The 18,024-nt window shown below is 38.4% G+C and overlaps 2 protein-coding genes across 2 annotated transcripts in view; one reads left to right on the plus strand and one right to left on the minus strand.

Moving 5' to 3' along the window:
* The window catches only part of LOC118747385 (T-box protein 2-like), a gene marked incomplete in the record, with an annotated part of 75,114 nt that overhangs the window by 32,953 nt on the left and 24,137 nt on the right, over positions 1-18,024 (plus strand). The window contains 1 exon segment of the mRNA XM_036481435.1: positions 190-219. Within this exon segment, the coding sequence (XP_036337328.1) occupies positions 190-219 (30 nt within the window).
* LOC118748170 (ankyrin repeat and MYND domain-containing protein 2-like) lies at positions 8,992-10,671 on the minus strand. The gene is made up of 3 exons (XM_036482522.1): positions 10,306-10,671; positions 9,485-10,252; positions 8,992-9,405 (listed from the first exon to the last, which is right to left on the minus strand). The coding sequence occupies exons 1-3, from the start codon at positions 10,507-10,509 to the stop codon at positions 9,169-9,171; spliced, it is 1,209 nt and encodes a 402-aa protein (XP_036338415.1). The 5' UTR covers positions 10,510-10,671; the 3' UTR covers positions 8,992-9,168.

The raw sequence follows: 18,024 nt of genomic DNA on the forward strand, positions 1-18,024 counted from the left end.
TTTGTATAGTTTAGTCTTTAGGCTATTCACACATTTCTAGGGGGTGAGACCGAGATTCCAAACACTTTTATTTTTCTCCATATAACTAAGGGCCATCCTAATGCACACACATACATACATACATATATACGTATGTACTTAAATGTACCGATTCCTCTTATGAAAAAACTCGTCCATTTGCTTACGCAGATTGTGCTCGCCAGTATGCACAAATATCAACCTCGTCTGCATATCATTCGCACCTCGGACCTCACGCAGCTACCTTGGGCCCCGCAGAAGGCTTTCGTTTTTCCAGAGACGGAGTTCGTAGCAGTAACTGCCTATCAGGTTTGTATGTCTTCCATATCAATTTAAAGTGTAACCCCTTATCCTGGGAGATTTTGAATTATTATTCCATTCATACATAGTTACATACGTATGTACGTGCATAGACACGTACAAATGAAAATGCATACATATGTACATATATTGGAGACAATGCCGCAGCAGGGGCCCACAGTGCCTAAGTGCGTAGATTGTCTATATATACATATTTACATACATATGTATGTATTTGTTTTTGTCTACATATATTTGACGCAGACAGTACGCCAATGATCTCTTAAAATTCGTCTTCATACTACTTGCAATACATACATACATAAGTATGTACGTACGCGCTGCACTATATTGCCACTGGCTGTGATCCACTTGAGTCCGACAAGCACTTGGCATTGAAACAGACCCCTAGCAGCGAATCGAGGCGACAAACTTGACGCCATTGCTTTGGTTTGAGTCTCCAAAGGTGAGTCCATGTGCGCATATGTATGTTTGTACATGTACACGCTTCCGTCAGGACAATTATTAGGCGGGCGAAAAGATTTTGCTGCCTCTCAGTGTCGCCAAACCGCACAGTGGGAATATATGCATCGTTCTGGACCAAATATATATTTTTTCAAATACTCAAAAGGGCTTTAACTATAAAATGTGACGTCGTTAAATTTGAATTTTAATAACATATCCTAGAAACTGAAGTAGATTTGACAGAATGATTGACTCAAGACATGCCCTAACGTTATCCAATATAACATTTTCAATAATATTTTCCAATAGAAAATAAATGTTAAAAAAATTCTCGTAAACTGTAGAAAATTGGCTTTAAGAAAATCCCAGTTTATTTCTTACCGCGAACTAAATATAACGTACATAGTGAAAATAACTCAATAAAACATAAGCGAAAAATACCTTTTTTTATTTTCAATACAATTTCCATCGTTATTTTTTACAGGATGTTGAGTTTTACTTTATAAACTTTATTTTGCAAAATAGCAGCCACCCTAATGTACATTCATACATGCGTATATCCATACATATTTACATATGTATGTATGTTCATAAACAGTGTCACATTTCGGCTAACTGGTGTTATTTGTTTTTGTTTTTTCTCTTCAGAATGATCGTATTACAAAGTTGAAGATTGACAACAACCCATTCGCTAAAGGATTTCGCGAAACAGGTCAATCGCGCTGCAAACGTAAGCTAAGTGCGTTGAGTGGTGATGAACAGGAAGTGAGCGACAGTCCGCCTAGTCCCAGTAAGAGCTCACTAGCCAGCCTCGAAGATGATCGCATCAGCGTGACAAGTGGCCAAATGGATTCGCCAACAACAAAACGTTGTCGCTCAATTGAATCGAGCGATGACGAAAGTTATTCCAACTGGCATAGCTGTGGAACTCGCTCACCTTACCATGACGAAGCTACTATCTACTCGGCGATGGCAATGTACCAGCGCGAGTATATGCAGCCGCAGCTTTTAAGTCCTTCGCCACTAGATATTGCGGCAGCCACTTGTTTTGCCGCCACGGCTCACGTCAATCCTGCCGTTGTCGGGACAGTAAATGGAATGCAATCTTTGCTGATTCCGCTGCCACATCAGCCTTATCCAGAAACGCATTTGCCATCCTCACATTTCTTAGCGCATTTACCTCAGGTCGCAACAACTTTCCCCCCTACAACGCATGCAACGGAGGCGTCCACCACAGAGGCACCACATTTAAATGAGGAGCAAAATGTTGCCGATTCTGCTGTGATATTGTCCGAAGCAAGCAGACCTCGCAACGAAGTTGGAACGGAATCACAAAAGGCGAAGCGTAATAACTTTAGCATTTCGGCAATATTGGCTTTCTGAAGAGATTCGGCCCTTCCCATCAAACGGAGCACGCTTGTGAATTTTTCCAAAAGTGTTGAATGCTCTTTCATACATACATACATACATACATGCATAATGTGTATTATGTATGTACATACATATGTACTTATTATGATTAGGAAATAAGTTTCATGTATGCAGTAATTGTAAATATGTAAAGTCTCTAACCTGAATAAATATGAATTTACATATATGTGTATGTACATTGTATGTGTGTACATTAGGGGCGAATGCAGGTTTTAAAAAATTAATTTTTTTATTTTAAAAGAAAAAATTGTATTCAATATTTCCTTGTTAGTAACTTCTATATCTCTGTGGATATTAAGTAAAGCTAAACCATTTAATCTTTTTTAACCAGTTTTACTTCGTAACTTCGATTTATGCTTAAGAAGGACCGACCGTTCACTGGAAGCAAGTGTCACAGAAAGTGTTGCGCCTATCTGCACGACGCGGTCTAGGAATATTGTTGGACAATGCTCCGTAGGTACATTGAAAAAATGCGTGACAAAACGCATTTTAAACCGTATAACCTTATAATTGTGTAAACTTTAATCAACTGTCAAACTTTGTATGGAAACTCGTTTACACATTTCTGATAAATTTCTCCAATACTCTCACTGAATAATCTTGATAAACTGAAGCCAGGGCAACTCTGTCGCAAGTGTAAACGAAAACATCGATTATCGATTTAGATGAATACAGTTTTTCTCCCAATAGGTGTAAATTAATTGTATTTCAAAATATGTATCAGTAACACCGCGTACACGTTCAAACTCTAAATGATAATGAACATGCAAAATGTATGTAAAGTCATTCGCAACAATCAAGAATATCGAAGAAAAGTCTCCTGATGCATTATTTACTAAATTATTCTGCTTTCAAAAATGTAATTCGCCGAGGAGTCAACATTAACATCCAGATTGCGATGAATATTGAGAGAAGCTAGCACATTGAGACGATCTTCTATCATAGTTGATCTCAACTATGTACATATGTAAGCTTTTAGGCGGCGCAAACTTCAAAACGTTCTTTCATTCGCGGCAGTCGTATAAGGTTTACCTTTTAACAGCTATGCTTCTAAGTACGTGATGAACATTTGGAAAAGCATTGGAGTTACAAATATCCAAAAAATTTTGAATATTTATACCAGCGATGGGTTTTCTCCAAAGTATCCAAAGTATATATATATCTATATATATAGTGTGTGGAAAAAATTAGTTTCCAATGTGGGTATACGAACTCAAACACAAATTGCATTAATATATGTTGGTTTTCAAAAGAAATATACTGTTTATTTCAAAGGTTTAATATAAATTGTCAAAACGACTACTTAAAAATAAAAAACAAAATTTAGACTTCTTTGCCGGGTCTGGAAACTTAAAATACTTTTACGAAAAGTCTTAAAAAATGAAGTTTCCAACTTAGTTAATATCCACATTTTTGCAAGTCGATCCGGGCATGATGTCTACAAGCTTACGACATTCCTCTGGATTAATATTTTTCCAATTTGAAATTATGCATTCTCTCAACTGTCGCAAGTTTTGAGGCGCTGCTTCAGCAATACGAATCTTAAATATTGCCCAAGCGTTCTCTATTGGAGAGAGGTCAGGACTTTGCGGTGGCCATTTTAAAATAGTTATATTTTCCTTGGAGAGATATTCCACAACCTGTTTTGCGGTGTGAATAGGTGCATTGTCTTGCTGGAATACAAAATGGTCACCAATTAGTCGTTTCCCTTCGGGGATAGCCGTCTCCTCTAGGATCTTTATATAGACATCTGCATTAACTTTTCCTTCCAAAACGATTATATCGCCCGTACCTTGAGCACAGAGACATCCCCACACCAATAAACCTTTGTCTACTGCCTTAACGGTAGGAACCGTACACTTATAGGACAATTTGTCGTAAATACTTGAGTCGTATCATCGACTCATCGGTCCATAAGACATTATACCAAAACTCTTTGGGCTTCAGGACATGCTCCACGTAAAAATTCATCCTCTTTTTCATATTAACATGGCCAACTTAAGGGATTTTGCGTGCTACCCGCCCATGCTTGCGCTAAGCCTATTACGGATAGTGTATACTGATGGGGCGTCTTTATCTTCTTGCAGTAAGTCTGAGCGAAGTTTGTTTAATTTTGTTTTTTGTTTTGTTTTGTGATGAATACTTAAGAAAAAATTATATGAAATTTTTTGCAAAAGATTTCGCACCAAATTTAAATGGTTGTAAATAAAAAATATGCAAAAACCACATGCATTTGTTGTAAAATATACTAAATTAGGTGCAATAAATATGCAAAAACATTTACTGCGAAATATGCAATAATATGCATTGACGATTGAATGCCATGTTAAAGGAAATTTCGTGATTCGTAAAGACAGCTTAACTATATCAATTTTAACATGCCCAAAAAAAACATACATTTGCATATGAATCCGAGCCCTAATAATCAGACAACTAAACAAAATTCGATAACTCGACTAATCTCGATAACTGTGAAATTCGAGCGCTCGATAAATTTCGATAATTCAAAAATGTGTGCATATCTTTATAAATTTTTAATTTTGACAGCTCCACATTTTTCGAAAGCTATCGAAAAATTTCGATATGTCGTTACACTATGTTAACACGATAAAATTCGATAAGCAGTGATAACTCGATAAATTTATAAAAACTTTTATAAGCTGAGGATGGGAGCATATACAATGGGCCAACTTATTTTGCTGCGGTTGTTTCCCGCCCTTTTGAAAAAAAAACGTAATGCACTGACGTTTGCCGTGGTCGTCATCAAAACAAGGGGGTCTCATTCGGGGCATGTTTGAATTTTCATTGGGCGTGGTTTTAACTTGGCGTGACCCAAACCCAGTGCACGCGAGGTTTTACGCCTTCTCACTTTAGCTCGCTCCCAAAGTGGTGCTTGGTCGCTACCCAGAGGATACGTGGATATAAATATCCGGACGTTGTGAGCTGCGATTTGAACCGACCGCACAAGAATCACTTCTGGCCACTCACGGGTTCATGGCACCATTTTTCACCTTAGCTGGTCATAACTCAGTCTTCATCACTTTCTTGTAATCATCACCACAAACACCAAGCTTGAAGTTTCCGTACATTAGTGAATCCATATTGGCATCCTTTTTCACCAATTTGTAGCATGCTACTAATTTCTCGTCTTTGTTACCATGTTTCACAACATAATCAATTATGTTATTGTTGTTGTTGAAGTGGCTACTCAACCCTGCCTATATCGGTTTGTCCCTCAATTATTGTCTCCTCTCTCTCCGAGTTCCGGGCACTCATTGGCTCCCTCACTGGGAGCATTTGAGCCTCGTCGTGAAGGTGGTGCTGTGGCGACATCAGAAGGCATCCATTTGCTGTCTGGAGTGCCGTGTTCTGGCATGTCTGTAGCTTCGTCCAATACGTCCTGCTAGTACTCGGCGACCACATGGGCGCTGCATAGTTTGAAACAGGCCATTGCCTCGTATGTTGTCAACAACACTTCTTTGTCATAGCCATAGACGTGAGTTCCCAGCTGTAGTCGGACCTCCTTCGTCCTGGTGGTAAAAAGGGTTGCCGAGGATTTCATGGGGAGAAGGTTAGGCTCCTTGCATTGAAGAAGCGAGCGAAGAAGTTCGGAGAGGTAATCGTTTGCTTTCGAGCACAAGTCATCAAAGGATACCACCCTGTGGTTGTTTTTGTAGCGCCTACAACAACCCCGCCCAGACCGGTTAATATCTCAGTCTCAGCTCAACTAACGGAAGCCCTATCAAGCGTGCAGACACAATCGGCATTGTTGTGTTTTCCGCGCATGCGAAGAGATGTTTCGAGTCGTGGGGTATCTCTCCGCATGCTCGACGCTCATTTGGCACATTTGCGCCTAATCTGCTCAGGTATGAGTTTAACCTGCTGCAGTAGCCAGAGCGAAGTTGGGCTATTGTGGTGGTTGTGCGCCTAGAACGGCATTCACAGGTTTGGAGTCTACATAACTCGAGACTGACTCCCTGTGAGTGCCGCTCAGGGCCTGTCGATAAGCTGACGGGTCCAGAGGTTGTTTACTTAACCTTTGGACTTCGTCCGTCAGTTCATAGAGATGCCTCCTGACGTGCCTGGGCGTGGGCTCTTCTGCAAGCAGTTGTCTATTTGGGTGACCACGTCTGTGGCTCCCAACTAAAAACTGCTTGTAGAGCATTGTGTTGTGCTCCTTTATGGGGAGCATTTTCGCCTCGTCATGCAGGTGGTGTTCTGACGACATCAGAAGGCATCCCGTCGCTGTCCGAAGTGCAGTGTTTTGAGTCGTCTGCAGCTTCATCCACTGCGTCCTACTAGTCCCCAGCGACCACACTGGTGCTGCGTAATTTAAAACCGGCCGGCCAATTGCAACGTTTCCCCAAGTACTTCCGGCTAGCGACTTGAGGCCCTTGTTGCGGCTCTGGACTTTGTTGACAATAGCGGTTGCGTGCGCAGAGAAGGAGAGCAGACTGTCGAAGATTACTCCCAGCATTTTGGGGTTTTTCAAAGTTGGGATTGGTGTATCATCGACGTGAATTTCTGACCTCCTTCATCCAGGTGGTGGACAAGGTCGCAGAGGATTTTGTAGGGGAGAGGGTTAGGCTCCTAGCAGTGAAGAAGCAAGAAAGCTTGGAGAGATATTCGTTTACTTTCGTACACAACTCATCAATTGCATTCTTAGACGCCATTATCGAACAATCTTCAGCGTTGGTTGAGGGAGCTTGGAAATATAATAGTTAAATAGGAATGCGGATAGGACACCACCCCGGACAACCCCTTTGGCAGGTCCAACGCTACTAAAAAAGTTCTCTCACAGGGGCGGTTGCGATTTAGGCTACGTGTTATATGAGTGTTTATGGCGTTAAGTGCTGTTGTTGTGCTGTGCACTTTAGGGAAACCCCGCTGATGCTTCGCTGGGGTCAGCTGGTTCGCAAAACGTTGAATTGCTGTGCAACTTCGTCTCTTGGACCGCAGCTATCAATATACCACGCCTTCCCATGAAGACGGTAATCTCCTGGATTTTGCTCTGAAGTCCATTACAGTTGAATTGAAGGAGCTTCATGTGGTTCGGGAGACGTGTTGTTGTGCGGGGTGTGAGGGATGTGTGTTGCCCTGCCACCATTGGCTGTGTGCGCTGCTGTGGAGGATGCCGGCCTGTGGTGGTGCAGAGCAACACGGGCCCTCGAAGTTCCTCGTCCAATCTCGCGTGGTGCGCAGACCTGAACATGCCCTAAAGTGGCACCAGCAAAGGCAGATGTTGCACATACCGTGCAGATTGTGGGAGGAACCAGGAGTTGTTGGCGGCGGCGTGTGGATGGTGGTACGTTTGTGTGGTCTGTTGTGGTTGTGGTGTAGTCTATTGTGTTGTTGTGTTGTGGTACTGTGGTGTTTGTGTTGAGCTGCTCAGGTGGACTGGGGTTAGCCGCGAAGGCTGCTCTGTTTGAGCAGCCGGGGGCCAAAGCCGCCGCGGGGGGGAGTTGTGGTGTAGTCGTCTTTGGCATACACAACAGGTGTAAGTTTCTGGCTCTGGGTTTGACTCGATGCCAGCCCTGAGCAGAAGAATACGTAGCAAATGTAGTCCTATGGGCGAACCACTTCTGGGATACTTCGCCGACCTAAACGGGGTTAGATCGCCGAAACAACAGCCCTTGGTCGGGTAAAACCCGAGTCATTCCGGTACGTAGAACCGGCTGTAGTGGGAAGCCACAGAACTGGACACTTGCTTACAGAGGAGCCCCCGCCAAGGCATGCCAGAAGCATCTATACGAACTGACGGACGAAGTTCACAGGTTCATAAAGCAACTTCTGGACCCGTCGCAATATTGACAGGCCCTGAGCGGCATTCATAGGGAGTCAATCTCAAGTTACGTAGGCTGCAGACCTGTGAATGCCGTTCTGGGTAAACAACCACCTTACATAGACGAGACGGAGCTTCGTCTGCCTCGGGAGACTAGGACCACAATAGCCCAACCCCGCTCTGGCTACTACAGCAGATTGAAATCATACCTCAGCAGATTAGATGGAGATGCACCGGGAAAACCCCACAAAGCTAACGCCTCTGTCCCTGTGGACAGACCCTATAGAGGCTGCACGCTTCTTGGGACGACAACGACTGAGATACTAGCCGATCTGGGCGGGGCTTTGTTGCCGCTACGACAACAACAACAACAATTACAATCGGTTCCCAAACAAAGAAATTATGGCCAGGGATAATGTACAAAAACAAAAAAAAGAAAGCCAATTTTAGATTTTTGTATGTCATTCTTTTTTTATTTTAATTTTTTTTTGTATTTCACACGCCCACTGTGTGTAGACTATTTTTTTACACTTAAGATACCTGAAGGAACGACAAAATATACGTAAATGTTGTTTTTGCTCTAATGCCACTACCTGCACGGAAACCCAAACTAAAAAATGACTTTCTTCAAGCGATTTGTTTGTTCATCAGAGTGGCAATCAACTATATGGAAAGTTTTAAGTTTAACGTTTGTTGGGTCGCACTTACTAAACTGGTATATGTATGTACATATGTATATCCAGCTCAATTGGATTCGGTTATCACATCGCGTATCGTACCACTCTAATGTACCGAATAGCCTGAGGCACGCCCCTTTAGTTTACTATAATATGTTGCATCACATACATATGTATGTAGGTGCAATGAACCTTTTAGCAAAAGACCTCATTTATTTTTTACAGATCCTTCTTTCGCACACTAAATTTTTTTTTTTTGTATATATGCTCCTTTGGCCTTATGGCCTCATATGTGAGTTTAGTAAATGCATTTCTCTATAGTTTTATATGTATCTAAATTTTTTATTTGACTCTATGAACTGAAGATGACTGAAGACTTATTTCGTTTATAGTCTGGTATGTCAAATTTTTACAGCAATGTGTTCTATTTTATGGGTTGAATACGAATGGATAAAGGTACCAAAAACTTCATATGTTGGGTTCCTAAAAATCTGTTTAGCTGGTGGTAATTTTAGATAATTCCTCCTGTAATTCAAGTGTGTCGATTGACTCCTTCACAGCTGAAGTACTGGCCGAAGTAGATGCATTGGAAATAGGTCGAGCGCATGTCTTTTTGTGCATAAACCAGTGCAAACGTTGACACTCACGATCGCAATATTTTACCTGTTTGCATTTCGAGCATTTCTTGTCAGGTTTTTCATTTCCACACGAACTACAATAAGATGTCTCGTCCTATACATAAAATAGAATAAATACCACTTTTATAGACACGAATTTACATATACATTGTAAAATTTTAAAGAATTATTACCGCAAAACCTCGATGACCGTTAACAGCATTGCGAAAGACCAATAATGCTGGTTGCGGATCCTTTGCTGCCAATTGCGAAACCACTTGTCGAAAGACTGTACATTCCCTGAAAGGGAACTCTCGCACACAATCGCGTAGAGTAAACTCTAGGTAGTCTAGTTGACCAACTTTATTCTCTTTTAGAACACGTTTTATGAATAACTCCACAAAATCGTGCTTTCCGGCATCTCCTTCAGTGGGTTTTTCTTTCCGTTGAGCTTTACACTGCTCTTCACATCGCATTAACTCTGACACAATCCACCGAAGATAGTGAAATTTAAAAGCCATTAATTCATTTACATCATTCGCTTTCTTCATTTCCTTTTCACACATATACTCCAGAGCTTTTTTCAATCCCGGCAAGTTTTTAAGTAGACCTAATGATTGTAAATTAAGGGCAATGCGCACTGGATGTAAATTAATTTCTATGATAAAATGATGAAATGCATCCAACAGTCCCGGGGGTATCAATGGCTCTTTAAGTTGGCCTTGTGGTCTTGTATAGTACTCTAATGTTTTTCGCGGTACATAGTTGTTGATCGTTTCCACGCAGGAATGATTACCAACAAAAGCTGCCATCTGTGACGCTGTTCGTGAAACGCTGTTTAATCTGCTGGGATTTATGCCAGCATCCAGAATCAAACGGCACACCTCTGTGTTGCCTGATAGAGCTGCAAAATGCAGTGGTGTATAGTCCGCACCGTGTTTATTAAAGTTTATATCAGCACCCTGAAAACATAAAATATTAACACAGCACGTGCACTATGGAATGTTGCGCTCACCATGTCTAACAGTATCTGCACAGCTTCTCTGTTACCCTTGCAACAAGCATGCTGAAGCGGAGTCATCCCATCCTCGTCTACAAAATCCACACAACCTTTTAGTTGGGTTATCTGCTGCTTAAAACCATCCACGTCGTTTTTGGCAATTCTCTCGAATATCTGCCGCTGCACATCGTCTAACTGGTTTTTACTTTCTTGTTCCATCGTTCGGCCTAAATGAAGTATCAATCCGAAATCGTTTCAATATATCCAGAATATACCACGGGTTCAATTATATATAGAAAATGGCAAGGACTTCCAACAAATATTAAAATGCGAAAATAGCACCAAAGAATCAGTAGAAACAGAATAATAAGGAAAGCTAAAAAACAAGAATGAATGTCAGAACAGGGATAGATCAAAAAACTTCCACTGGAATGCACTACCGGACGCCACTGGAATGCACTACCTTAAGTATAGGGTGATAAACACGGCGAAAACAAATTGCTTCTTCTTCTTCTTTTCGCCGTGGCAAAAAGGGTACAAAAATTACTCGTTGGCAGGCAACACTGGTGTTGTTCATTGTTCATTCGCAGCGGGGGTTATTAGTAGAAATGGGTAACTCAACTCAGAGATGAGTTATTGAGTTGATTCCCATAAGTGAATCGGAATCTCAGACTCCCTATCCAAAAAAAAGTAAATCAGTAACTCAGTTGATGCCCTAGGGCTCACATTAGGAATGTCAGTGGCAAAAATACATCGATGTTTTTCTTTGATTCGATGCATCGAAATCTACATCGATATTTTTCGATGCATCGAAGGGCATACATCAATGCATCGATTTGCATAGGATTTTCCACCTTTACCCTCCTCCTAGCATTTACAGCTTTCAAATCAGTAGAAAGGAGCTGACCACGCCCAATCTAATGTTTTGTTTTACCTCAACGGCCGCATTTATGCCTCAAAACGAGTCTACGATACCAATGAGAGTAACATACAAAGAGTCAAATGAGTTAGTTGAATGAGCTGACTCCTTAAAGTGAATTGGGGTCATTGAGTCAACTCCTATAAATTTGCTGAGTTAACCCCCCCTTAGTAATTAGCAAATTTTCTTTGCTCAATTACTCTAGCAAATCAATGAGTTAACCCAATAGAATTATGACTCATTTTGTAAGTACATCGCGTTGTGGAACTACGGCAGCACCAAGGTGTATTAAACAAGGTGGTGTTGGGGCGACAGCTGAGTTTTTCGCCGTGGAGGCCATTACGTCAAAATGATGTGTTTGTTGTAACTCATACCAATGAAAGTATGGACCTCAGCGTATAATTTGTTAGTGTAACTTTTTACTTATATACGGCCAACACCATTTTGTTAAATGCGCCTTGGGTAGCACTGTCAATGTGTGGGGTTGCACAACTGATATTGAAGTCACAGCAAACGTGAAGGGCGCACAAACGAAAACTTACAATATATATTTTCTCCTTTTTTTTATTTGACTATCAATTATCATGCCTTACATAACCAACCATCTCTCCTCAAATTAATCTAACAGAGTACCCCTTCCACATTTGCTGTTGACACCACATTGAAAATCTTCAAGTGCTGACAGATGTCTTCTTAGTGAAGATATTTTATATGGAATTTTGGTTTAAATTTAATATTTATCGGTTAAGATTACTCTAACATATTTGGAAAATAAGTCTTCATTTTGGAGATGAATCTTAACATATGGTAATACTGGGTTCACATATAAGTAGATTATCCTCATTTTCGAGCTTAACACCCTAATCTGTAATTATAACAAGAGATTAGCCATATAAAATTCGTCCCTTGTTAATCTGTAATTATAAAATAATCTCAGATTTAACCGATAACTTTTCGGTGTCCATCCTAGTTTTATCGATTGTTTTTGCGAAAGAGAAGAGAAACGCCAAATGTAAAAGTAAACAAAAATGTACGCTAGCAAGTAAAAGAGGTTTGTAAAGGCATTTTTAATAAAATGTTAAGTTAAAATATATTTATATTGCTTATTATAGCAGAAAAACGTGATCACGGTGGCACAGAGAAGAAACATAACTTTTCCTTGAGATGTGAGAATAACAAGCACAACAAATTTGACGGCTAATAATCTGAGATTTGCCTGTGTAAACGGGGTGATTAAAAAACGAGCTTTGTTTGAGATAATATTGATATGTGAACATAGTTTAACAATAGTAACGTCTTGTATGAATAGTGCTACTGAGTCTCAATTTTTTATACGAGGCTTTGATGAGTCTGAACGTGCAAGTTTTTCTGGGCGAAGCTCACTATGTAACTCAGTGCAGAGTAACCCATCTCTATTCGTTCTACCTTCGAGTTCGCCGCTATTTTGTTAGTTAATTTTTTGCAGCAAAGTGGATGAGTTGATTTTATTGGTGTATGGTGTATTTATTCATATTTTGTGCTAAGAAAAGTGAATTAAGTAAATGTTATTGTGGATTTATGAGTATTTGATTTAAATATGGGTTATTGCCAACGATAGCGAATGTAAATCAATCAACAACGGAATGAATAAAATTTCGAGGTAAAGGGTATTGGTGGGATTGTGGATCCGGAGTTGGAGGGAGTAAAATTGTTTACGATATGACATATGACTGTAAATTGCACAATTCCAGCAATCTAAAGTGAAGGCAGAGAGTGTAATGAAACAAAAATTAATCACCAGAATTTCCTTACGGAGGTAACAGCGAGTAAAAGTAATGCAAAATAACGAATTAGAGAAAAATCAAAGCGATAAGCGTGCAAAAAAGTGGAATTTACAAGTGAAATATTGGATACGAGTCCACGAATATTTAAAGAATTAATAGAAAGTCTAGTACATAATATTCTGATAAAAAGTGCAATATGATGCATGTATGTATGTACATACTGTGTGTCTACATAATTAATATTGCTCACATCCGCTAATAAGGATCTGAAGGAAGACATGTCTTTACTGTATAAAATGTGTTATCCTGGTTGTAACAATTATTCGCATATTATTTATTCAGGGTTATCAATGCGTATGTATATTATATATTTATATATACATATACAGTATATGCATAAATATGATAAGAGCAGAGTTTGTAAAAATTCCACATAATTATACCTAAAAAGCCTGCCCTCCCGCCCCCACGTTTTGTATTATTTGTGATAAGGTTTCATGCACAATATTTTGTGCTTTCCCTATTGACATGTAGTATGTACAAACATGTATGTACATACATAGGTACCATATGCAACTCAATTTATATACGCACATGCACATTTATCTATGTACATACATATGAATGTATGTATATATGTACGCCAATGTTATACTGTTCTTGTTTGTAACAATCCCTTAAGTCTGGAAATCTTAGGCTATAGGTAGTGTGATGTTCAATTTTTATTTCATCTAATACGGTTTTCGCATTAGGCGATTTTACAGGCAATTTTAGGGCCAGTTTTTCAGTGCTGGTTTAAACTCAGTTTAAAATAAGTTTAGTTAAACTCAGTTCAAATTTAAACTAAGTTTAAACTACTGACCAGTTTTCAGTGCCGCTTCATACTTTAGTTGTTTTGTATGGCAACAGAGTTTTTTCTTTATGCAGATACAAAACTTCAGTTTTTTATTTTCACTTTTGATACGATCTCGTTTAAAGTTCTGAAAAATTATAGATGAAAATTTAAAGAATTTGTTAGGTACTTCATTCGCACTGAAAAACTGGCCCATAGAGTAGGGTTGCCAACATTTTCTCACAAATTTATAATTCTTTTGCGAAAAAAAAAAAATTAAAAAATATAGTACACTTCAAATATATGTATATAGTATTTTTTTGAAGAAAAGGTAAAAATGATTTTAAGTGTACATCTTTTTTCTTTCTTATGCTTTCATCTATATAAAAATATATTTCTTTGAAAGTATCATATGCTCTATCGCTGTCAATATTTAAATAATTATAAATCAAAAGTTCATTTTTTATTAGTGTGATATTCGCTTTATTTCTCTCATCTCACCATTTCAAAATCTTAATAGAAAAAACTCTCTGTGAATGCCGAAGTAGCAGGAATAGAGAGCATTAGCGAAATAATTTTAAGTAAATTTGGTAAATCGTTCTAAGTATTTTTAATAATGTTGCCATTTTTGATTTCTGGACCCTTTGTTTTAAAGTATACTAGTATCGCCCCGTTGTCGAAATTCGACCACTTCACTTTTCACACACTTTTTCATTTTGCCAGGGAAGTGTTTTAGGTCCACCAGCACCTGTTAATCGTCTAGCTCGCTTACACATACTGTTTGGTGGAGTAATATACATTCTGTTAAATAATTTAAAAATTCATAGATGGTGAAACCAAATCGGGCACCTACCGGAAAATAATACCTTTCGAACAAAAGAAGAATCATCCAAATTGGTTGAGAAACATAGGAGCAGCAGGGAGGAATAGATTTGTATGGGATTTCGTTAGCGTATTAATATATAGATAGTAGATGGTGAAACCAAAGAAGGCATTCATAGGCTTATACGGAAATTGGAATAACTCGGCTTTGGAGCCACCTATCTGGTCCGTTTTTTGCAGGTGTATTTCTCTTTATATTGTTAATATGTATTTTGAATGTGAAGCAAATCGGACCATAAATGAAGTTTTTCAGAATAACTCCACTCCTACTCCACCTACTGAAAAAAAAACAAACAAAATGGGCACCTCCCCTTTGAAATGCCTTTCGAACAAAAGAAGAGTCATTCAAATTGGTCGAGAAACATAGGAGCAGCAGGGAGGAATAGATTTGTATGGGATTTCGTTAGCGTATTAATATATAGATTTATTTAAGTATTGATACTTCAGTATACATGTCATCCATTTTAAAACATTTCTTACAAATGACTGAAATATATTTATATTTATAATTGAAGAATTATAGTATTTTTGCATTCCAACTGTATATAGTACGCAGACCCAAAATATAGTACAATACTATGTATTATAGTACGGTTGGCAACCCTATATTAGAGGCGATTAGTTGAATCAAAAGTTGGCTGCACCCAAACTTCATTGGAAGCGATTAGTTGAAAATAGAGAAAATAAACGAGATAGCGGGACCCGCGGGTCCCTCGGTACTGATTTAAAATTGGCCGGGAAGATCTGTAAAAATATGGCGGGCGGGACGGGACCAAAATCCTTTGCCGACACTCCCGATTGTTTTATTGAGACGAAAACGAACAGCAAACCAAAACAAAATAATCGGAAGATGCCAGATATTTCATTATTATTTTTATTATTTAATATTAATTTGAAAGACATGAAATTTTTGTCAACCTTCGATCGGTTTGCAAACCACGCCACACACGTTGAAATCTCAACCGATCGTCTGAATTTCTTGTCCGTTTGTAGCCTGTTTTAGAGATAGATATCGGAACCCACGGGACCCACGGTACAATTCTGAAAAACGTCGGGAATGGGCGGGTTCGGTTCTTCAAAATCGAATTTCGGGCAAGATTGGGATTAAATATTTAGTCCCGTGCCCATGCTCTAGTTAAAAATTAAATATTAATAAGCCACAATAACATTGTCAAATACAAAATTTTAATGTTCATACTAAAGTTTTCGTAGCTCTCTTTCGTTCTGACCCATATTTTAATACTGCATATAACTTGTTTTTAACATTTTCAAATTACTACCTTCTTAGACCCCTTTCTTCTGCACCACTACGAAGAACATATTTCTATTACTCTTGTAAAACCCTTACTTAAAATTGAATTTGATTTATTAAACAGGTCGTCGCCTCAGGAAATGGATGTCGAATGTGCAAAATAACGATTTTGGGATTTGGATGCAGATTTACTAAATTGTTTGATTTCTGGAATCCATTTTTTATATTTGGTGTGCATTTTGTCGTATGTCACATGCATAATATTAACGGTTGGGTATGCCTTTTGTGGTATGTGCGCGTTGAAAATACGTCACATACGACAAATTCATATACAAATTTAGTCTTTTTATAATTTTAATCACATGACATTTGTCGTATTTATCGCAAAAGTTTGAACTTACGTCAATTCGATGGAAACAATTAAAATTGGAAAGTAAACTAAGTAACTACTTTTTTTAGTCAATGTTATTGTGGCGTATTAACATTTTTTTTGTAATATTATTATTAACATTTTATTTTTAATATTTTTATTGAAGTTATACTTTTTATTTAATTTTAACTTGAAAATTAAATTTTCTCATTAACGTTTAAAGATATTAAAAATATGGAAAATAAAAACTAATAAGACTAGTTACGTCTCCTTCAAAAATTACAAAAATCTACCGTATAGTTTCGGATTAATTCGACCTTAAACTTCAAAATCAATTTTCTCAAAACCGTGTTTTGTAATATACGCTTTCCGTTCTCTGAAGCGACGATATCAAGCCTTTTAATCTGACACCTCATTTTTGAAAATCGAACGAACGGTGCAGATCTGATGACCTGGACAAAAAATCCAGGGCTCGGAAAAATCGAAAATATGCGCTATAAACAAGTAAAATATGTAGCTAAAATTATTTTACTAGTATTTTATTGCTGGTTGAAAAAAAAAATTAACACGTCTATTTTAAAAATAATGACACCAATTCACTTCAAAATACAATACATACTTATGTACAAAAATTACCCAGCGGTTGAAACTGCACTGAAACAATGCCTTCTCTTAGGCCTGAATGGTAATAGGAAGTCCTGTGTTTTTAACACACCTCGTGGTTGCTTTTTCACATTGAAATGTCATTCTTACTGAACACCTGACGATAGCTAATATCCACGCCTGAATATCCCAAAGAGTATTCCTTCTAGAGTCCGACCGATTCCCGATTTTTGGCAGATGCCGATGCCGATTCCTTAAAGAAAACTACCTGAATATAAATTCATTCAAGAACAAATGTTTTTGATAAGCTTTTATAATAACAAAAGAAAAAATAAAAAAAATGCATTCAAGAAATATATTCACTTATTTATGTATGTATGTCATTTTACACATTCGCAATCGACATTCGACATTCGATATTCGCATCAAATGATACGAATGTTTTGCGAGTGCGAATGTGTACTTGGGCAGAGCACAAAGCACACAATCACAGCGTATCGCACATTTAACGGTTAGTATAGTCGTAGAAAACAGAAATACATAAGTATCGTCGATGTTTTTGCATAACCGCCTATCGACCAGTTGCCAAACCGCCTAAATCGCCGTTGTGGCAAAAATGAGATTTGGTAACCCTGAACTCCAGTCATCGAGATTTATGCATAAAAATCGTTAAATCGTTATTAAAACAACAAACTTGTAAAATAATAGCTAGAGAAAGTACCGCCTATCAAGGCACTGCCTTCAAAGAATAACCCGTTTTTTCGCTCTCTTGTAAAATTTGAGTGCCGCAAGATAGGCGGTTTTGCAAAAACATCGACGATATGTACTTATGTACATACATATGTATGTAAGTATGTATAGATAACTAATTGGGCGCCCGGCTGCATTGCAAACTCTCACACGACTACGTTCAGACCGGGGATGGAATTTCAAAATTTCCAAATGTGCCTAATGGTATTCGAAAATAGTGCCGGAAAGAAGATGAAAGTGCCACAAAATAAAAGTTGCTTTCTTTAAGGACTTTTAAGAACAATACAGTATCGGTCATATCTATAGCACGCCATTACGAAGTGATATTGTGTGCAACTTATGTTTATTTGTTTATTTTTGAGA

Source organism: Rhagoletis pomonella, unplaced genomic scaffold (assembly GCF_013731165.1).
Source record: "Rhagoletis pomonella isolate Grant_MI unplaced genomic scaffold, Rhpom_1.0 Rhpom_scaffold_00012, whole genome shotgun sequence".
Lineage (NCBI taxonomy): Eukaryota > Metazoa > Arthropoda > Insecta > Diptera > Tephritidae > Rhagoletis > Rhagoletis pomonella.